Source organism: Zootoca vivipara, chromosome 3, assembly GCF_963506605.1.
Source record: "Zootoca vivipara chromosome 3, rZooViv1.1, whole genome shotgun sequence".
In the NCBI taxonomy this organism is placed as follows: domain Eukaryota; kingdom Metazoa; phylum Chordata; class Lepidosauria; order Squamata; family Lacertidae; genus Zootoca; species Zootoca vivipara.
Window position 1 is genome coordinate 61,235,061 of NC_083278.1, and position 23,754 is coordinate 61,258,814.

Here is a 23,754-nt window from a genome sequence, read left to right on the forward strand (position 1 = left end):
GGGTTGCCCATTCCTTCTTCTTTTGGAAGTGGTTTCAGCTTAGGAAGTTTATCGCATTTAAGGTTCAGACCTTTCCTAAGATGTCTTCCAACTCAGTCTGGATTCCTAACTAGAAAACACACACATTCCCCTTCAAAAAAGCAAGCGACCACTTCCCAAGCAGTAAACTATCTCGGTGTGCAAATGTCAACCGAGCTGTGTGGTGAGCTTGCCACCCCAGGCAGTGCCCTACCAGTGTGCAGCCCAGGAAGGAGCAGGAAATGCGCCCTCCTCTCCCCGTTTTTGACAGGCCACTCTTCGGACCGGAGGCTGCCGCTTTATCAGGGGGCTCCTGGTCGTCCACGCCCTGCGAGGTAAGCCTTTGCCAAACGGCCGCTTGCCTTTGTTGTGCAGAGCCAGTGGCCCTGAAGAAAGCCAGGCGGCGGGCGAGCAGGACCAGCCCCTGCGGTGGAGCCAGCGCAAACTGGCTGTGAGGAGAACCGAGAGTCGGTGGGCGGGTCCTTCCTGTCAAAACTTTTTCGCTCGCCTTTCGCCACCTTCGTCGCGCTGTGGCTGCGTTGGCTTCGGAGGCGCCACACCTACGGCGGAAGAAGGCGCCCGTTTCCTCTCAGAGACCACTTGAAACGGGGAGAGAGCGCAAGAGAGAAAAGAAGTGGCGACCAGGCGAGCTCGTCCCTTCTCGGTCGCCGTCGCGGGGATGGAGGAGAACAAGGCGAGCCCTCCCCGGGCAGATGCGCCTTCTCCCTCGTCCCGCTGGTGGATGCTCCCCGGCGAGACCGGCCCCAGGGGCCGCGCCCAGAGCGACGTCTCCTCTTTCTGCACGCTGCGAAAGAGCCACCTGCAGCGGGGCGCGCTCTCCGGCTCAGGTAAGGGAGAGGAGGCACGCGGCGCAGGCACCGGGCGCCCGCGTGGTCTTCGCCAAGAGCTGCCACCTTTATCCCGCCACCTACCCACCCACCCTCTTTCTCGGCAGCCCGGGGGGGGGGCTGCGCCTTTAACAGCGGCCGAACAGGCAGGAATTCTGCAGGAGAAGCTTCCCCAGCCCACTGCAGCTGCTTTGCGAAGTGGCTTGCTGGGGAAGCTGGGGAAGCTTCACCTGCTGAATGCAAGTCGGTCACCAAGCCTAGATCCAGGATCAGGCTGCATTGTAGCCACTAGGAGTTCTCTCCAAGCAACTTTTTTCGCCTATGTGAGTAAGATAAGCATATCTGCTTATCTGCTGAATATGTTCTGCTGAATATGTGCAGTACAGTATTGTATAATGTTATGGAGGGATTTTCTGTTGATTTTTTATTTTATTTTTTTAAAGTAGGGAGTCCTATATGAGTCCCACTTCATATCTCCTTTTCCTGCAGGAAACCTTAGCCTTTGATAGTTGCATGGCAGGCAGGAATTCAAGAAGTGCCATGTCACTTTGTAGTTGAGAGGTAGTTATGGGAAAAAGAGAGATTCTCCTATTGAACTTCTGCCTGTTGTGAGGCAGCTGCCACCATGATCTAGAGAGGTAATTCTCATGGGATCTAGAGAGGTAAACCTCATGGGATCTACAGTGTTACCCTTCTGGTAGGATGTCAAGATTCCTAAAGGCAAACTTGGCCTTGAGCCGACTGGCCTCCCTGTTAATTTAAAACTAGAGTAGTTCCAGCATGCTTTTGTAAATGAACTGATATTTGGCTGGTGATAACGAACATGAAGAAACGCAGTAGTGGTTGTTCCAGACTAGCACTGAGAACGATTATGTCATATTTTCTGGCTTGGTTTGGTTTACATCTCAATCCTTTAGCAAGTGATGGGTTTTCTCTGGTAGTTAGTATGCCAGATTCTTTGACCATTAAAGAAACTGACATGACAAAGACTTATTTTCCTCTTAGTAAAATGGTCATAACAGCAGCCTACTTCAAAAGATTGTCCAGATCAGAGCTGTGGCCTTCCAGCTATTGCTGGACTCCCAACTCTTGTCATGTGATACCATTTGCCATGCTGGGCTTTGGCTAATGTGAGCTGAAGTCCAACAATATCTAAAGATCTACATACAGTGTAGGTCTGCCATAGTCGAAACAAACAAACAAAAAGTTTCTTCCGGTAGCACCTTAGAGACCAACTAAGTTTGTTACAGTGGTACCTCGGGTTAAGAACTTAATTCGTTCCGGAGGTCCGTTCTTAACCTGAAACTGTTCTTAACCTGAGATAGCACTTTAGCTAATGGGGCCTCCTGCTGCTGCTGCGACGCCACCGCGCAATTTCTGTTTTCATCCTGAAGCAAAGTTCTTAACCCGAGGTACTATTTCTGGGTTAGCAGAGTCTGTAACCCGAGGTACCACTGTATTGGTAAGAGCTTTTGTGTGCATGCACACGAAAGCTCATACCAATAACATACTTAGTTGGTCTCCTCTCTAAGGTGCTACTGGAAGGAATTTTTTAAAATTTTGTTTCGACCAAAGATCTACAGATTTCCCAGCCCTGCTCCAGGTTGTACAGCATTTTGTTACATTAGGAGAACTAAATATTATTATGTTATATAGTACTTTACATGTACAGAGAATGCACTGGAACTTGAAGCTTTGGCAGGGGCAGCCAGCTCATGAGACAAGGTGAGGCAACTGCCTTAGGGTGGTAGGGTCCACAGGTGTAGTGCATGACAGTCTTCTCTATATGTTGCAAGTCAGTTTGTCAAGCAAAGGGTTGTTTTCAGTAATTTTTGGATCTAGCATGTGGTCACCATGAGGGACTTAGGCCACTGTGTGGGGCCTAGCAGGTGCTCAACTATTCCAACAGCCAACACTTGATTTGATTTGCCATGGGTTTGCCATGGATTATCCATGATGGATACTGCTGCTTGACGTTTCGAGAAAATACTTGTTTCAAATCTGCTGCATGCCCATTCCATTTGGCACAACAAATGAGTTCTGTGTCAACTTTTTCCAAAGTATGAACTTCAAACCCTCTGTTCAAACAGAGCGTTTTTCAGGAGGAACTCACAGAAACACAGTTCTGGCACCTCTCAGGTGGATGCCATTGCCATTCTAAGAGAATAAGGGAAGTGTTCATGGTGAGTTCTGGCACCTCTTTTTCTAAAAAAAATTAATAGCACTGTGTTCAACCATTTTACAGATTTCAACCCTATCTTCAGTTGTAAGGCTTGAAAACTTCCAACATGGCCTGGGGTTTGGGCTGTTAGTCATAAGAACAAGCATCTGTCATGTAGCAAGCATTTGGGTAAAAGGCTAGGAAGTATAGGCCATACTTGCCATTAAAAAATGGTTAATAGCAGTCTTAGGGCCATACCCATATCAGTGCTGGGAGAAGTTAATCTTTTTCTCTTGTGCCATTTTTCCATGTCTTTGAATCTGCTATTTTTCATGCAAGTGCAAGCATATGAGTACAATAGGGAGTTAAGCAAACTGTTTTACCCACTACTGCAGTCTCTGTCTGAGTCCCCTGCCCCATAGCTATTCACACATCCCTCTTTTTTCAAAGGAGATAGCGTCTGTAGTTCTCTCACATAACATAAAATTTTGCCCTCAGTGTAAGCTTTTGAAAAGACTGGTTTTCGTGCCTGGATTCTCAGAGCATGGGCATCAGCTTGAGAAATAACAGAGTGCATTTGGTTACTGCACTGTCTAAAAGCTTTTTGAATAGTAAGGAGGTGCAGTATGTTGTTGTTTCCAGGTTTGTCGATTTACATCAAGTCTTGACTGAAGAGCATTGCTTGGAGGACTTGCATCGTTCAAGGCTCAGACAATCTCTATATAGGGAATACACTTTGCACTTGACATATTTCAGGACCTGAATGAATCTGCATATTGTTTATATAACATCTATAGTCTGTTCCAGGAGCATGGGTTTAATTCAGAGTTGTAGGGGACTTTCATTTTCTCACAAACTTTGAGGGCCTTTAAGTTCACCCAAATATCAATGAATTTGAAGTATAACTTCATATTACTTTTATTTCTTGTATCCTGTCCTTTCTCATACACACTCCAGGGTGGCTAACAGTGTCTTAACAAAGAACAGAATTAAAAACATAAACTAAAACCCACTGTAGCAGCAGCAGCAGCAAGAACAGAACAATCAAAGATACAATTCAGTAATATAGTTATCAATAGTCACTCTTAATATGCCCCAGGCTTGCAAAAATAAACAGGGTTTAAACTGACACCTGAACAAAAGAAGTTGAGGGACAGCTGGATCAGCAGAGGGAGGGAGTTCAGTAGGCAGGGGACCATCAGAGCAAAATATAGCAGATCTCCAGGCTATGTTCTCTGGGCTTCTGCTGCAGAACTCAAAACTTGTGTTGCCTGGTACTGTTGAAAGGTGATCCTTCAATTTATGCAGAGATTAATGGTGTTGATATTTATTGAGGCTGGAACCAGATATTCTAGGCTATCTGTTACATTTTTCCTGTGCTAGTCTTTCATGAAGTGTTGAAGTTCCCATAAACCAGTTCTATGAAGGGCTGTTATGGATAATAGCTCTGCAACACAGAGACTTATTCTGAGCTGGAATTGGGGAACTGAATACTTGAGGGCCAAGGGCCTGTAGTTTCAAACAGGATGTTAGGTTCAAAAGCACAGGAATGAGAAGGCGGTCCTTGCTGTTCTAATTATTAGACAGTGTTTTATGGACCTCTGTAGTACTTTGAACTGCTTTGTTAGAAAAATGTGATCTGCTTTGCAACCTGACATTAAAGTATTGGGGAAATTTATGTGAATGTACCCATGCATTGTCTGTATTGGTATACATTGCAAAAGTGTTGAACCTGTGGCACACCAGATGTTTTTGGCCTCTAAGTCCTATTGGCCCCAGCCAGCATGGCCGATAGTCATGGATGATAAAAGTTATAGTACAGTGGCAGCCAGAGAGGCAGAAATTCCCCATCGCTGATACTGAAAACATCAATTGCTACAGGAAGAAGTTAATGAGAATATTCTAGTTAGAGACACTGTGCTTTCTAAAAAGCAGTTTTGGCAACGGTTCACAAAATCCATCTATCTGTTATTCCATACGAACCACACATCTCTAAACAGATTATTGCTTAATATGCTGATAGTAACAATTTCCTGCCATCTCTTTTGTTCAGTTCTTTTAAGCTATAGACCTTATGAAGCAGACTAGTCTGCTTTGTGGTTTGCTTCATATTGATGTTGTCTGTATTGTCTACAGTGCAAAAAGGTAAAGGAAGACAGAAATATTATGCATATATTCATTAGAATAAGTTCCACACTGAAAGCAATGTTTAATAGATTACTGTGTTTTATTTTTCTGTTGGAAGCCGCCCAGAGTGGCTGGGGAAACCCAGCCAGATGGGCGGGGTATAAATAATAAATTATTATTATTATTATTATTATTATTATTATTATTATTATTATTATTGGACTTCACTGCAAAAACAGGGCTAGAGATGGCTGGGGATGAGAAGAGTCATAGTCCAGCAACATCTAGAGGGGAAATAAATAAATTAGCTGCCGCTTATTCACTGGCTTTCAGCCTTGAGATGCCTATTTAAGGACTGGTGCCACAGACCCTTCTCCCAAGGCCCTGTGGGACCCTGATTGCTGTCTGTGCAAGGAGAAGAGAGATGGGGGAGGACAGCAAATTCAAAAGCATGTCTCTACCTGGGAACCTTGTTGACCTTGAGCTCTGTGACTTTTCTTCATGGCTGCGAAGCTGTAGCTTATTACCACTCCCTCTTTCTTTTGAGTTTTTGTTTTTGTTTTTGCTAAGTTGCTACTGTGGGCATAGAAGCCAACTCCTAGGGGCCAAGGTCCCTTCCACTCCCCAGAAAAATATTTGAGGAGGCCAGGCCCCCCAAAGTTGATGGGAATTGCCATTCAAATGGTTTTCGTGTGTCAGGGGTCATGACACCCAAGATTTGCTGTAGCTTACTCCAATTTATTCTTGTAACACTGCACCATGGTTTAGTGATATGTTTGTCCTTGGCCTTATTCAAATGCCCCACCTTCATAAGTTTATAATCATCAGGGTGCCTTGAACTATGTGTGTACCAAATTTCAGCTTTCTATGTTATGATAACCCTGATAATCTTCATACTCCTATGAGATCCATCAACACCAAGAAGCTTCATCTACATGATGTCTATAAATGCATGCATTTTTGTGTGTTAAAACAATATTCTATGCAAACTGAAGAGAAGGAAAATCTGTCATTGAACTTTTTCCTGTCTCTTGATAGATGCAATTTTCTAATAGATACCCAGATTGTGTTTGTAATTTCCTGTTTCTGACTGAAATAGAGAAATGCAGGAAACATTGTTTTCAAAATAGATGCTAATATTCTCTCTTGCGCTTTAATCTCCACTATCTTGGGGATTTTATTTATTTGTCAGAGCTGTAATTCACGGCCATATGCCAAGGTGGCATTAATATTTCACTTTCACTTCTAACTTAGATTCCAGAGCAGCTAAAAAGGAAACACAGTGAGATAATGAAAAGTTTGCAACTGAGAATTTATTGTCCCCATGGCAACAACGAGGTTGTCTCAAATGCCCACCTGCCCAAAACGATGAACAGTGATACAGTGCATTTTACTGTCATGGTTGGACCATCATCTGGTGAAGTTTGGATTGGTGGTAGCAATACCTCCCCTCCCCACAAGGGTGGTGGAACCATTTGGCTGGTCCACCCTCAGTGCTGATGGATTCCAGAATGCAGAGATGAATGACAATCCTGTTGAAGCTCTGATCATGTCCAAGTCCTGATCAGGGGTATAATTCAATGTTAAGCTCTTACAAACATTCCATCTGCGCAAGCATATCAGCTTGCCAGACAGAATAATGACACCCACCCACCCAGTCCTCTTCACCCATGCACTGTGCTGGTGGTACCCCCAACATCCCCTGCAGCCTTTTTTTTTTTTACTCTGCAAAATGTTTCATATTTTTCAGTTATAAGAAATCTAGCTTTGGTCACATGCTTGTATTTCAATATAAAAACGGGGGGGGGGGGGGGTTGCACGCACGCACGCACGCACACACACACACACACACACACACATCTTTTGCCCAAGACTGCTTTGTAAAGGCTGTCACTTATTCCCAGCCATTAGAGAAATGGTGGTTTTATGAATCTAATGTTGATCTTGCTTGTATATTGAATATGTTTCTGTACATAGGAAAGCTGCTGTGCAGAGTTGACTCGCTAGATGGGGTGTTTGCCATACTGATAGGAAAATGTTATTCTCCATAATATCAAATGCCTGTTTAAAAAGTCTTTAATTTCTCAGGAGGAGAAGTGCTTTCTAACCAAAGTGTTTATTTCTAAAATAGGTGATATAACACCAATTTTAAGTGCATCCAAATGTAGGCTACAAAATGACTTGCAGCTTGTAATATTTAGGCCGCACTGTTGTGTGTTCTTGACAGTAAGTCCCATTGAACGTAATGGTGGTATTACTTCTTAGGATCAAGGCTTTCTGGTAGGTTTTGCTTTACATTCCTAGCCATTTCCCAAACCATTTTTTGATGTGGTAAAAATAACATGAAGTAGTCTTTGAATGCTTCTCATCAACCCAAATGGTCTTGTGACTATTTCAGTGTATGATTGCTTTCCAATGTAATGCTTTTATGGAAAATCTTTCAAAAGTAGGTTTGGCCAGAACATGGTGAATTTTGCTCTAGGATGCATGTTGGGAAAACTCAGAAGCTCAGTTCAGCATAAGTGGAACCACACAAGGTCAACGCCCATTGAAAATTGCTTTTTTAGAAATGGTCATGTGAACTGGAACATTGAATTTACTGTCAAGTATCCTCTATACTTTATGGAGGGCATCCTGGACTAGGATCTCTTACCCTATACTCCAGTAGGCAGGGCCAAAACTTGAATCTTTGTGCCCTTCCTATGTGGAAGGGAGGCCCCTCCCAGTTTGGGTACATACCATAGCTCATGCTGTAATAAAATACACAATGAAAAGTAACTTAAAAATTTGAGCAACACCCCCCCAATACATCTTACCTAGAAGGGTAAGATTGCTCTCTAGCCACTCTAGGGAAAGAACAGTTACAGAAAATGCTACACTCCTGCAGCAGTAGAGGGCATCCTAGACAAGGATGTACATTAGCAGTTCCCTTATGTGTGTGTCCCTTCCTGCTATCTCTGAGGTTACCAAGGAAGAGATATTTAGCTTGTAGTGCTCAATAAAGGTTGACACTGATGAAGAGGTGTGAGCAGATGCTCTGGCTGAAAGCATTAATATGGGCCTTTTAGAATAATATTTCACACGTTCTGTTTTTTGGTTGTTGGGCTTATCATCCCCATATTTTGCTACCACAGCACCAGTGAATAATGCAGATTCCACCCATTGTTTTGTTAAAGTAAGGTATAATGGAAAACTTGTATCTCAAAAATATTTTTTTAATTGGCCTGAGCACATGCCCACATGAATCTCAGGGAGGGGAGGGTGGGGATAGGGGAAGCACTAATTGAGGGGAAGGGACAACAATGCAGGGCATCACCCGCTAGTTCGAGTGGGAAGCGTTAAGATAAAGTTGAATTGAAAGTGGTCGTGTGTAAATGAACATGCATGAAAGAGCATGTGGGAAAACTGGCTCTGTGCAACCCACAAGTGTATTAACAATCTGGTGTGTACACAACGAAAGCTTCTTATCCAGTAATTGTCTAATTCATTTGCAGAATCAGAGGTGAAGAGATGACCCATGGATAAAGGGTGGGGGTGCAGAAAAAGTTGCTGAGGGAAAGCTCCATGCCCCCTGGGTGTCTGTGTCACCATTTTTGGTGACTTGCTGGGGAGGATAAGTGCTCACCCTCCATGTCTGCCCTATGATGTGGGGATGGTTGAATGTTTGGGAGACAGCCCAGGGATGCAGCTGAAACTGTTCTCACCTTTGGGACTTTGGTATAGTGACAAGTGTCTTTACCCCTGTGGGAGCCAGTCATTGAGAGGGAACACCTTCTGTTGCATCTCTGTTCCTGTTTGAAATCTCAGATGATTTCTAAGTGCTGGGCTTTTAGCTCTCTTACTAGAGGGAACCATGTTGATTATATTTTCCTGAATAGTCCCAGAGAGGAAAATGAAGGAAAGAAAAGTTAAAAGCTTTGCTGAGCCCTTCACACCCTGCACACCAGAGCTAGGCAGGACTGGTGCTGGTTGTTAGGAGGCTCTCTCCCACATAGGAAGGTTATAAAGCTTTAAGTGTTGGCCATACCCTCTGGAGTGGATGGGAAGAGATCCCAGTTTAGGATGATCTCCATTGCTGTAGTAGGAGAATGTCTACCCACAAGTGGCCACCACATATTGAATTCATATATTGAAGGAAGGCTGTACTGGTCATAGGAAGTCAGAACATTGGTCTGTCTAGCTTAGTATTATCTACACTAATTGTCAGTGACTTTCCAGGAATTAAGAATTTTCCAGCCTACCTGAAGATGCCAATGATTAAACCTTTTGCATACAAAACACAATAAATGCTGAACTACCACTCATTTATTTATCTGGACTAGTAAAATGTGATACCCATTGCTGTGATTTGTGTAGAAAATGTCCATAAAAACACAAATAAGTGTGGCATTGGTTGTAAAATCCAATTTTCTATGAATATTGCTTCAAAAGAACACACATGTACAAAATAAGTTTCTAGCCATTTTGGTTGTGAAGATATGTTTGAAAGTGCGTGGGCAGCGACTGGTAAAATGTCAGCAGTTAGTGCATAGACGCCACTGAGCATCATCACTTGCTATTATGCTTGTCAATGCTGCACTTGTTTTGAAACCATTAAAAACTGATTGCCTGAATATGTAGGCTGCAGAATAAATTTGGTAGTAGTTCATTAACTCTAGCAGGCACATGGCTACTTAGAAACCAAATCAAGGTTTCCAGCATCTTAGTCTGTGAGATCAGACAATGACCTCACTGCGTAGAGAGCTAGTGATTCACAGACTGTGAACACTCATGTCTTCCTACCAGTCATGAACTATTATCATGTAGTGTTATTGGCTCAAAAATATACCAAATGAATTAAATATGCATATATTAGGCTGGCACATGTTTAGAAATGTGTGTGTTGATATAAAACAGTATTTAAATATGTATTTTCATGCAGATTAAAAATGTACATATTAATACAAAAATTGGACAGAGCTGACTCATGCATGAACACACGCGAAATTGACACAAACTGGAAATAGACTGATACATCTATCCCTAGATGAATATATGCAAGATTGTTTTGCCACAAGTTTTCTGTTAACAGCAATAAGATTTTAGTATTCTACGGAGATGTATCTAAAGCTGTAATCCTGCGTGTATTTTCCCTGGAGGCAGCCTTGTAAGATAAATGTGTAGGATCACAATTGCACATCTCCTTTCTATGTAACTTCAGATAAGCATTGTCATGTGACCAGCATGACTAAACCACTACTGGCACAGGGAGGACTGTGATGAGTGCCAGAGTGCACAGAAACGCTGTTAACCTTCCCTCCGCTGCGGTACCTATTTATTTGCACAGGCATGCTTTCAAACTGCTAGGCTGACAGGAGCTGGGACCAAACAATGGGAGCTCACCCTGTCATGGGGATTCGAATCGCCGACCTTCCGACCAGCAAGCCCAGGAGGTCCAGTGGTTTAGACCACAGCACCAGCTTGGGTCAGTTGTTGAGTTATGTTTGGAAACTTTTTTGCCATCTGTTTTGAAAAGTCTTGACTGCATTTTCTTCAAAAGGGAAGTCCTTTCTACTTTATGTTTCATGTTTCTTCCTTGATAGAATGACATCTCTCATCCAAGCACTGACTGACTCAGACCTGCTTATATTCAGCAGGGTTGTTGTATCAGTAAAGGTAAAGGTAAAGGACCCCTGGATGGTTAAGTCCAGTCAAAGGCGACTATGGGGTTGCAGTGCTCATCTCACTTTCAGGCTGAGGGAGCTGGCGTTTGTCCACAGTTTTCCGGGTCATGTGGCCAACATGACTAAACTGCTACTGGTGCACAGAGGACCATGATGAGTGCCAGAGTGCACGGAAATGCTGTTTACCTTCCCACTGCAGCAGTACCTATTTATCTACTTGCACTGGCATGCTTACGAACTGCTAGGTTTTGTTTTGTTTAAACCCAGGGCTTTTTCAGCTGATACTTTCAGACACTCAGTTCCAGCACCTCTTAGATGGGTTCCTGCAGCTCTCAGGTGGATACCATTGCCATTCTAAGAGAACAAGGCATACATACATTGAAACTAAATGTTACTACCTAGTAATACACTATGATCTTGGTCTGGTGCCCACTCTTCCATCTGTAGAGAGCATTTGTAGGGATAGAACATAAAAGGGCCGTTCTGGATCGTATCAAAGGGCCATCTACTGTAATCCAGTTTCCTTTCCAGCTGTGGCATCTTTCAGGAGGACAGCTTTTGAGGATTGAGAGGGCTTGTAGAGATAGATTGTCTGGGGTTTTCTGATTTCCACACCCAAAAAATTCCTCGGATCATTTCAGAGTTCATCCTAAATGAGTCTGGGAAATATGCCCATCTGTATGAAAAGCTGCACCTTGTCTGTGGGTCGTCCCATTTCGCTGTCAAGCAGGATAGCCAAATTTGAAATTACAAAGAATAGTGATGATAAAATCTGATCAGGTGGTGTGGTCAGCTTTCAATAGCCTCATTTCTTGCAGCATTTTGTAACAGCTTCCATTAAGGTTCTTTCCATCTTTACAGACACAACTTTATAAAGATTTTATTTTTCATGAATCTTTCCAGAATTAAAAGAAATGTAATAGAAATGTCCAAATACAGCCGTTAAAAGTTTTTATAATGCATTCTAGCTGAAAAGGATTGCATTTTCCATGGGCTTTGCCCCATGACACACTATTACTCAGCACATCAGATTGATGGATAATGAGTGACAGAAAGGCAGGTGGGAGGGGGCTTCTTCTGTCATCATTTACTGAGGCATTTGCCTCTACCCATTTGGTTATTCAACTTCTGGCAAATTAAGAAGAAATGTTGCCGGAGGCTATTGTACAATAATGAACTCCCTTTCTTTGGATACTTGCCAAAACCTGAACATTTTATGATTTCTTGAAAGATCTTCCTATTTGGCCTGATTTTTTTCTCTGCCTGAGGTTAGGATAACATTGGCAGAAAGTGATAGAGTTTAGTCTAGTTTTTCAACTGATTGAATATTGCTGACACTTTGATTCCTTGTCTTTTCCATATCTTTAAATTTTAATGCTTTTTTGCTGTTAATTACATTTATGTAATGTTGATGGGAAAGGACAAAGCTTCAAATAATTTGAGTAAAAAATAGTTAAAATTGCCATGATATTTTTGGATTCATGTTTAATGTTTTTCACTAGCATTATAAGCCCCCCAAAAGATCAATTCTGTATTCTTTTTTAATGCTTTATATAATCTTAAATTCATCTCGTATTGTCCCTCTTGGCATTTTCTGGAGCTGAGCCTTCCTAAGGTTTCTAATTTTGCTCCTTAAAGACATGTGCTGAAAAGTGTATCTTGGGTATAAATTAAATAAGTTGTATCACTCCCCCCACCTCATTTGGTGCCTTATATAAACTTGAGTGTTACAGTGATAATTACAGCATCTTCAATTGCACACCAAACAAGCACTTTAAGTGCAAGTGCTAATGTGATGCTATTGTGAAGAGGAAAGAAATGTAATACAGTGGATTATTTTAAAGCCTGATTACTACCCTAGGAACACGTCATCCAAACAGCATTGATTTGTGTTCCTTGACAGGAATAGACAGCCTCCTGTGATATCCTGTGAAAGGGTGACCAGGTGAAAGAAAACGCACAATAATCTGGATGTTTTGTAACTTCTAGGGAGGTGGGGAAATGCCTCCAATTCTTCCATAATGTATATGGTTGCTCTGTGTTTTGCATCATTGCCAAGAGCTTCAAGTAATAATAGTACCTGAATTGCAGCTTGCTGTTGAGTTAATAACAATTTTGGAATACTTAACTGAGGCAGCAGTAGTCACATAGTACTGCCTAACAGAGTGTTACCCCCTAATGGTACAATGACACAGTGGGCTATAGAAATGACTCAGAGGCCCGAGTGCCAGCTTTTGCATTGCCAACACTTATTCCTTCAGCAAATGAGGCTTCATTTTGTGGCCTCACCTGGCCAAACTGTGTTGTGGGCTTTATTAAAGTTGAAGCCTTTGGCAACGTCAATTATAACCTTCTTGAGCTGTAGATTTATGGACCTGTTTTTCTAGTTTTTTCATAAGTGTTTCTCCGCCCTCTCTCTCTGTAGAAAATTCACTGCAAATATCTTCTAAAACTGCAGCATATTATTCAGTTAGCCTCTCAAATAAGTATTTTGTTTGTTTATTACCTACTTTTCACCATAAGATCCCAGGGCGGGTTACAGCATTAAAAACTACATTAAAAGCAATCTATAACAACCCACAACCTTATAAAGTGACGAGGAAGTAGAGCAGTACAGCAGTACCATGTTTTTCTACCAAAGACCTACATTGGCTCCCAGTATGTTTCCAAGCACAATTCAAAGTGTTGGTGCTGACCTTTAAAGCCCTAAATGGCCTCAGCCCAGTATACCTGAAGGAGCGTCTCCACCCCCATTGTTCAGCCTGGACACTGAGGTCCAGCTCCGAGGGCCTTCTCGATAGCGGCGCCCACCTTGTGGAACGCCCTCCCATCAGATGTCAAGGAAATAAACAACTCTCTGACTTTTAGAAGACATCTGAAGGCAGCCCTGTTTAGGGAAGTTTTTAATGTTTGAAGTTTTATCGTGTTTCAATATTCTGTTGGGAGCCGCCCAGAGTGGCTGGGGAAACCCAGCCAGATGGGCGGGATATAAATAAATTATTATTATTACCAGGACACTGGGTTGCTACTGCAGTTGTTGCCTGGCCCTTTAAGACTGGGGACCAAGCCACACTTCCGCTTGTCCCATTCTTAGAAAGCACGAGATCGAGAGGTTTTCCACTTATACATTCTTTCTATTCATGGGTCAGAGAGGTTTTTCATTTGCCCTTCAGCTTTCCCCTGGAAAACCCACTGTCTGCCATTGAATTGGAGCAAACATCAATCCACAGGATTGACATTTGTTCCTTCAGATTCAGCAGTAAACAGTGGGTTTTCCTAGGGGAAAGCACTGGGGAAAGCGGCCGTGTGGATGAGCCTAGGCAGGTTGCCATAATGGTACTGGAGCTCTCTACATTAGGTACGTTTTCCATCTTGCAGAATGAAAAGGAACAGCGGCCATGGATCAGTGCTTACTGTGACAGAATCACAGCTCAGTGATATGTTTCACATGTTCCTAAAAAGATAATAAGACTGGACATAAGGGAATTGCAGATGTGTGGTAATTGTCTGTCCTCGTGACTAAATAGTGATGCACTCCTCTGGGGCTTGGGAAACTGATCGTTGCTGAGGCTTGGAAGAGGTACTGCTGCTGTTTAATTGCTTTAGGTCCACATAGGGTATCAATAAAATAATTTTTAGTGGAGGTGTGAACTCTGCTCTTAACTCACAGGGTGGTCATGTATCCTACTTTCGCAGAGAAGAGTCTTCTATTTGAAGGGCTTTTCCAGACCAAGCCTAGATTAAATATAAGAAGCCAAAGGAAAGAGCAGTTGTACTGACCATGGTCTTCCCCACTATGATGAGATGGATTGTTTTGCTATTTAAATAATTTATAAATTTGTATCTCATACCCTCCAACAAACCTGAGAAAATAGGGATGTTCTATTGATGTAGAATAGAATGTCCTTATTTTCTAAGGAATGTATAAATTCAGATATCTAAATTTTATGTGGCCCTGTCCCCTTCCCGTTCTCTGTTTTGACACATTTCCTCTCTATTAGTCACCCTGTGAACTCATTATTCACCTTCACAATAAACTTCATTCTTTTTCTTCCCTCCTGTGTCTTTATGAGGCATAATACTGACCTTTCCCATCACTGACTTATGGATGCCATGAGAAGTTTGGAATGTGCAATTTAAAGAAATATAAAATATTTCCTAGAATACTGTAACTTCCATGTGATTGTGAGAATTATATTGGCAACCAACAGGCAATTTTAAAAAAAACTTGGGGAAAACATGTATTTTGTTTAACTGAAAAGCTGAAAATGAAAGAATAGCTCTCACAAGATGTTTGCATTTTCTTTTTGTGTATAGGTGGAAAATGACACAATATAGTCAAGCAGTGTTCATTACCAAGTTTTTCTTTTTTTTAAAAAAAAAATATTATCAGTATGTGCGAATCAGTATGTGTGAATCAGTATGTGCTTTGTCTGCACAAAGTAGTAAGACACTATCTTTCTAAAATAATAATAATAATAATAATAATAATAATAATAATAATAATAATAATAAATACTGCCTGTAGGCTTGTTCCATTAGATAACATAGTTTTAGTGAAGTTGTGATTTAAAAAGAAGTCCGCCCCCCCCCCCATGACTACCCTGGGCTTCTTAAGGAAGAAGGGTACAATATAAATTTAATAAAATAAAGTTCCAGCAGCCTGACTTTCTAAGAAACCTGGCCATTGCATACCCTCCAACATCTTGGGACACACACACCCCATGCACCATGCCGCTGCTGCCCATCTCTAAACCATCACCTTACCTTCGCCAGCTCATGCCATGGCAACCTGAGGCTATGGCAGCCACACAGGGACACCCTGGGTGGGTGTGCAAGTGCCAACATTGGGCCTCTTCCTCTCCCTCCCGGGGGCTGGAAGTTGTAGTAGAAAAGAAGGGTGCCATGTTGGTGGGGTAGGGAAGGAGCTCTCGTGTCTCCTTCCCAATCCTGCTGCCACAGCAGGAGCTCTTCCATGTCCCTTGTCTGCATGCTGTGCAAAATTAAGGTGCCCTGGGACAAAGGCATAACCTTCAAAGGATTTGTGAACATCCTGCTCAAAATGGGGTACTTGGAAGGTATAAATTGTGGCATTACTATGACATGGCCAGGATCTATGTGTTTGTTTGGGTGCTAACACACACTTATGGTTTATTAGGATTTAATATTCGCTTTCAATCTAGCTGGCAATGCCTACAGCAACTTTTTAACATTTAACCACCATACCTTATTCTCTCCCCCACGACATCAAATCCCGAGAGCAGGGGTTCCCAAAGTGTGGACCGGACTGTGGACCACTGATTCACGAGCTTCATTTGGGTGGTCCACAGTCTTCTAAATTCAATGAAAAGGCAATTGGTATCTAGCACAGCACATTTCAATTGCTACAACAGGCAGAAAAACAATTAAGTCACCCATTAAGACTCTCAACAATCTTCAAATGGTCAAGCGTGCTGGGGGGGGGGGGTCGGGGATGGGAAACACTGCCCTAGAGACTGAATCTGTTCCAACTGAATCCATCATGAACACAGCCGCAACAGGGGACTTAACTTCAGAACTGCAATGAATGAAACTAAAATCCTATACATAATTATCTGGGAGTAAGCGCCACTGAATGACGTGAGACTTAATACCAGGTAAATATGTGGGGATGTGCTTCAAGACTGCATTCCTCTGTTCATTTACTCCCTATAAAATTCCATTGAACTTTACAGGACTTACATGCATAATATTGAGCTGTAAGTAAATATCTGGCATTCTGCAGGATGTTTCTCACCAGATGTATTAAAGACTGACAAGTTTAAGGAGTTTGGCTCTGGGTAAGTGGAGGATCTGGAGAGAACCTGAAAGAAATCCCAATCCTTGCTTAATCATTTCTTGGCATTCTCTCATACTACTGAAGATGTATGTGCTTCTGGACTCATCATTCATTCAAGAAAGAAAGCCTTTTTTATTAGTGGATATGCACCACCACCCACCTGCCAAATAAGGCAAAAGAAGAAAGCAGAGCCTCCTAAATCATGAATTTTTGTTGGATTTTGCCTGAAGGCTGTTCGCCTTAAGGATAATCATGAAATTAATTCGTCTGCGCCATTTTGAAAGACCAGTTAAGTATATAATAGCATAAATGCATATACCTACAATAGCACATTGTATCTACAAGTTCACTTTGCGTAATACAAATAACATTTAACTATCAATCACCTTGAACTAAATAATTAGAAACCTCCACAATCTATCAATATTACTTTAAATTATGTCTATATTTTTCTTTACAAATAATAATAAAAGGAACTAGTGAGTTGTGAAACAGTGCTGGATCCAGAGGCGTGCTGTTGGGAGAAATTCTGGGAAACTGCTGTGCTGGTGCTAGGAGATGACACGTGGCATTGTGCAAGAGGGGTGCAATGCTTTGTGGAAACAGAGGTACATACCTGGGTTTTAGTCATAGAGTCATAGAATTGTAGAGTTGGAAGGGACCTCTTCTTGCACCATGTCAGAAAAAGACCATCTACATGTGGAAGATGGTACTTTCTGTACCTCCAATCTACTGTATGATTCCCCCCCCCCCAGATATATTCTTTTAATTTAGACATTTCTGCCACCTTCCAAGACTTTCAAGTCCCATCACTTCTTTGCAATTGGAAACTTGGCTTCAGTCAATTTATTCCAGACAATTTCTCTGTCATCTGGCTTTCCTTTCTCTTCCATATATCCACACCCACCCACACCCCGTTGCCACCCCCAAATAACTAAGGAATCTGGTGGGATCGTATATTGGATAACTTAAACTAATGGGGTATGTTATGCTTTTTCAAAATCTTTTGATCTTCAGCCATTTCCAATAGCTATATATATGAGATCTTCATTCTTGCATTGCTTACACCAACAACAACTATCATTACTAGTGATGCATTCTTCCTATATGTTATAGCATCAGATGCCACTGCTATTTTAAAATTTTGTAAAAATAAAATAAAAATTAAATACCATTTTTTCCCTGTAGGATAGGAACAGGAGCTAAAATGGCGACAGTAGTCTTTCCCCAAAACTGTGCTCTCAAACTATGACAAATAAGGCATTGCTCTCAAGTTTATATTCTGACCGATAACATTTCTCAGTCAGGAAAAACTTGTTTAGCTGTTCTTATTGCATTGTGGCAGTGAAGATGGAAACCTGATGCTGTAAAGCTCTGACTTCAGTGTAACTGCTGGAATTGGCAGCTCTGTATAAAAGTGACATTGGAAATGGCATAGTCAGAAGATACATAATGCTAAAAATTAAAAAATATCTGCACTGCAAACAGAAATCAAATTTCAGAATAGGAGCAAGAGAGCAAACCTTGCAGGTGCTCGTGTTCTCTTTTGGCAGCAGCTGGGAATACATTAATTTGATTAATTTGCTAGAAACATTGCATGGTTTTCCAACAAGCACATTTACTTATAGAATTGGAAAGAGGAAGTAAATAAGCTAAGATGTGGTGGTCCAGCCAGCTGCACTTGCAAGCAATGTGGTTGTCCAGTGGTGGGGTATGTTTTCTGGATAAAGTCATTTACTCCTAATGGGAATTAATAAAAAGTGCTGGTCACATTCTCAATTAGTTCACGGTGCAGCCTCCTGCTTGTGCCTGACATGTGCTGGGATTATCTCTGACACACACACTAAGGCTTTCTGTGCCCACCGCAGTGATTGTCAACCATCATGGCTCAGAGCAAAGCCAGATCACACAGACAGACTCAGGGCATGTGCAAAGTTCCAGGTGTGCCAAGCTTCTTGGTAATGTGGGTTTTGGACCCCAACAGACTTATAATAAAGCATCGTTCTCAGCGAGCTTCTTTCTGCTGCACAGTTCAAGACTAATGCAAAGACCGATCATTCCCTAGTTCATAAGAAAAGGTTGTCAAAGTATATGGCGACATTGGTTGTACACTGCCTGCTGAACTCCCCAACTATCCAAAATCCAAAGCTGGAGATAGAGGATGATGCTTTAATAGCATGGCCAGCCTGCCCATGAGGCAAGAGTGAAGAAGCTGCCTCAGACAGCAGAACCACAATGGGGTGCCACTGCCGCAGGTGCCCCACCTGCCACCACTGCAGAAGTGAGAAGAGTGGTGGCATATTCTGGCGAGGTCTTGTGAGAGCCGCATGAAATTCTGTGAAATGTCATGGGGCTCTGTGCAAGATCTTGCCTTTACTTCTCTCCTATCCACTGAGGGCCTCCTCCTGCCCCACTGGAGAAGTGAAGAGAAATTGCTGCCACTTCTCCCATGGGGGGCGGCACTGTTTGAACCTAGAAGCTGTTGCTTGATCCTGGTAAGCAAGGCTTTGGGGGGAGGCAGTGGCAGGGGAAGATGGGGAAACCCAGCCAGATGGACAGGGTATAAATAATAAATAATAAATTTTGATGATTATGAAACAGGCCAGGCCACCCTGTTTAATAGTAATTGGTGGCTGGTTGGAATACAGTACTTATTATGAGAGATGAGGTTGCAGAATATATTTAAAGGAGGAAGACCAGAGACTAGTCTTTGTTATCAGTAGTTTTAATAACTGCAAGACTGCTCTCGGGAGCAAATAAAGTAAAATGATTTTTCATGCATTTTTCATTTAAATCTAACAAATGACTGTGCGCACAGGAAGAACAGAAACAGGTTACCAACCACTATATTGCCACAAGTGTGGAATGCGTAAACCAGCCTTCATGTTGATAAAGAACACGTGAAGCTTGGCCGGGGGGGGGGGCAGACCTACTATTCTGGATTTTTGCCGTTAAATTCCCAGTTCTGATTATTTTCTGTCACTTCCTGTAGCCTTCTGAATGGTATGGAATATGACCCTTAAGCCTAAGCAATAAACTTGTACATGCACACATGCAAATATACACACTGAAAATTAACCTGTGCATTGTAGCTATGCATGTCAACTAAAAAGTGGCAAGGTCATAAATGCGTATAAAAAGCTTAATGATTCTGACTTTTCAAATTCTTTTCCTAATTATCCCTAGCATAGAATTTGTCTTTTTTCATCACTGCTGTTTTAGGAAAGTGAGTTCCTAAACTCTCTCAGAACTCTCTCAGAACTATATAGGCAACACAATCAAGTTGCGGGGGGGGGGGGGAATCTTTTGTAGTTGTGCTGGATTTAAGTCCTCCCCACTCCTTTCCCCAAAGTGAATACCTTGGCGAAGTTAGCTGTATTTTTGATAGGCTTGCATAATCTGCTTGTAATGGAGCTAATGGCTGTTTTGTCATCCTTAGAGATATAAATTTCTGTGGTGATGTCTGCAGTAGTCAGTGCATGCACTGGCTGCCAGCAAGGGCTAATAATCAGAGATGGGCAGGGCGCTTTGTTAGAGAAAGAGGTGGGGGGAGGAGATGAGCATTAGCTGTTTTTCTGGCTTTGGAGAGAAAGAAGAAATGGATACTACTGGTAAGTGAAACTAATCAGACGTTAATGCTTGGCTGAACTACAGTATTAATTTGTGTCTTCTCTGTGTGCTGCTGTCAGATGCTTGCTTTTTCTGCCTACAGTGCTGGTATTTTTTAAATTCACCTTTTTAACCCTTTCCCCCCTCTTATGAGGATGAGGGTCACAGACCTGGTGATATGCAATATGCAGTCCCATGTTTACTCAGAAGTAAATCCCACTGAGTTGAGTAGTAACTGTGTTTAGGATTGCAGGGGTAGGGAGGGGAGGCAGCATAGCTGCCAAGTTATCCCTTATTTTAAGGGATTTTCCCTTATGCTGAATAGGCTTCCTCTCGAGAAAAGGGAAAACTTGGCAGCTATGGGAGGCAGAAGAGAATTTATGTAATTATCAAATACTTTTTAGCTGCGGGAATAACTTGAATTCACTCTAAAAAGAGAAACATTGTGCCTGTATACACACATGGCTATTCAATTTTAAATATATAGCTGTTGTTCTAATTTAGGAATGATGTGCACTTTAATCTCTTTTTGATGGCTTGACTTTAGAACATGTGATTTTGTATTAAAATAGTACATCTAAGGAGTTGAAGGGGGCGTTCAAAATGATAATTGAAAAGGCTGGAAAGCAGCCTACTTTCATTTAAATTTCTAAGTAGTGCTTAGACAAGGATGGTTCTTGTATTGTTTTCAATATGTTTGCTAGCCTCTTGGCAAACTTTTTTTTTAATCCACTAAGCAAAAGAGATATGTCCCTTCTAGGTCATCCTTCTTGGTTTCCATGCTAGCTAGAGTGGGAACCAGCTCATTTATTCACCTGCGCAGAATTCCTGGTGACATACACCCACCAGGCAATGTGTTGAGTACAAAGCTATGACTGCCCATTTGAGCTATGCAGATTTGGTGCAACCATGTTATTATTATTTTCCTTAATGAAGCTACAATCCTAACCCCACTTACCTGAGAGTAAGCCCAATTAAATGAAGTGGGACTTACTTCAGAGTAGACATGTTTAGGCTTGCAAGTTTAGAGCTCAATCCTACACATGTTCAATCTGAAGTAAGTTCCTCTTTATTCAATGGCCATTACTCTCTAGTAAGTGTGTTCAGGACTTTGGATTTAAATTGTATTCCTATTGCACTGCACACACACACTTTCAAGAGAGCTGCAGTTAAGACCATAATTATGGTTCCATTTACATTTTATCAACAGTGCGAAGGAACCTCTCATACTAGCACAAACTTTAAAACAAACTTGTTAGGTCCGTGGAACAAGCCAGCTGACATAACTGAGGTTTATTAAGATGCAGGAATTTAATACAATGACATGACTGATATTCCATGACTAGGCAAAATTCCGGTTTCGTGTCAGACATACCTCGGCATAGGAAAGCAAATGAAACAGGCAGAATTGCTCATTTCTCCTAGTTAAAAAAATTATCTCACTACTACAGATTCTTGAAACCCTGTCAAAAGATGTCACTTTAATCCTAAACTATATGACACTGTCCACTCCATACAGTATAGCTATATGAGCATTTATGAGACTAAAAATAAATATGACTCAAACTTTTTTAGGGGAGGGAAGACAGAAGCTGATGTTCGAAAACCATAGAAACCAATTCTTCTTCTTTGTTCTTATTCTTTCTCTGAGGATAGGTTTAGGTCCTGAATGATCCTTGTTTGGTTTAGGCCTTTAGGGGCATCATTTCTTTTTCTATTTCTATTTCCATTTCACAAGGATATTGCTGTCTGGCTTGCTTTAATTAACTAGCATTGAAATGCTCCAAGCAGCTGATAGCAACATCAATTGTTGTTTTCTTAAGTTGTCCCTTGTGTTTTGAAACTGCCTATCAGGATGGTGAACTAGGAATTTGTTTACCAAGGAAAAGAAAGAAGCTAAGAAATCCTATAATACATTTTTCTTTGGAATTACAATATGAGTTATTGCCTACAAAGGACAAACCAAACCAGCTTCCTTTTGTCGGAGAACTCTTCTTCAGTATGTCTTGTAGAGATCTTGGTACTGAATGAGGTTTGTTGGTGAAATGTGCCCATTCTTTTGATCCAGTTAATTCTTCCAGTATGTTATATTTGTATGAATCACCCATTGCCCCAGTTGGCTGCTTTTGTTCTACTAAACAGTGGTCAATTGAGGATTAGGATTCAGAAGCTCAGAAGCTCTCCAGTGATATCAGCCTGCCTCAGCTGACAGACTCTTGCAGTGACTTCTACTACTTCCTGCCTTGGCTGACATGTAACACATGTTTCAGTTTAGTACTCCTTAATCCACACCATTGTGACTACATCCAATTTTGACTAAAACAAGAAGCCAGTTAATGAGAAAATCGGCATCTGTGACCAGGCCCATTATTGGATCATTGCCTGGTCCACACATTGTAACACCCATCAAAGTTCATCTGTGCTTTTAAATTGAAGAGTGATATTTAGTACCCAGAATAAAGTACTTTGGCATGTAAAAGTTATTTGGGCTGGACTCATCAGTTAGCCACACACTGGACTTGTTTGCCTGTAACACTAAGCCATGTAACACTAAACCAAACCATGGCCTAGTAGTGAACTGGGTCACTACTGTGAGATAGAAATTCTATAGCATCAGTGCTTTTATAGCATCAGTGGCACAGGGATGAAATGACATATAAAAATAAGGGAAAGCTAAAGTAATGGTGAAAATATTGTGCTGCAACTTTCAGAGCCTGCCACCCACACACCCTATGGTGACGTTGCAGAGCTTTATTTTTCACTTGCAGTAATATAACGTCACTGCTTTTGGAGGACCAAATATATCTGTTCTACAGCCTGCATAGCTAACAACAATTAGCAATCAAACTGGGTGACAAATTTATTCTTGTAGCCAAATTTTTTTTTTAAAAAAAAGATTTATAAATAATCTCATGGAAAACATTGCAGAACATCCACATGAACATTCAGGTTTCATCACAGGATAAAGCAAGAGATAAGCATTAACAGATGTGAAATGAAATTGGGGCTAATTGAGAATTGAAATACAGACAGTGTGGTATGAAATGACTCCTTGCAGTCTTACTCAGTGCATCATGGCAGATATGGGGTGGCTGCTGAAAATGGCGTCCCTGTTTCACATGCTTCCATCTCTCCCTGTAACGTGTAGTTTCGCTTGTAGGCATATCACTGCCCCTGCTCCATGCCATTTGCAGCTGCTGGCAGAGGGAACGAGAGAGAGCACAATGTGACAATATCACAAGAGGTAAGTGAATCTGCACATTACAGGAAGAAGGGTGACAATGTGACATTTCCCGCAGCCTCCCTACCCTGAGGAATCATTCTGTCAATCTCCTCATTCTTTCCAGGCTGGCTAGGCACCTAATCTGCCACACAACCTAACAACTAGGTTCAGTTTACCTTGTCATTTTTTCCACACACTGTGAGCCTTCACATCTGTCTCAGTCCTCCTATTCCTCCAAATATATATACTGTGTGTGTGTGTGTGTGTGTGTGTGTAGTGATCAAATG

At 41.8% G+C, this 23,754-nt stretch overlaps 1 protein-coding gene across 2 annotated transcripts in view; it reads left to right on the top strand.

Moving 5' to 3' along the window:
• Nucleotides 1–543: 543 nt before the first annotated feature.
• PHACTR2 (phosphatase and actin regulator 2) overlaps nt 544–23,754 on the top strand; it is a 92,883-nt gene continuing 69,672 nt past the window's right edge. The window contains exon 1 of one of the 2 annotated variants that reach the window (XM_035108834.2): nt 544–866. In XM_035108834.2, the coding sequence (XP_034964725.2) occupies nt 698–866 (169 nt within the window). In that variant the 5' untranslated portion in view covers nt 544–697. The remainder of the gene's footprint in view (nt 867–23,754) is intronic. The other variant, XM_035108836.2, reaches the window with a different exon arrangement.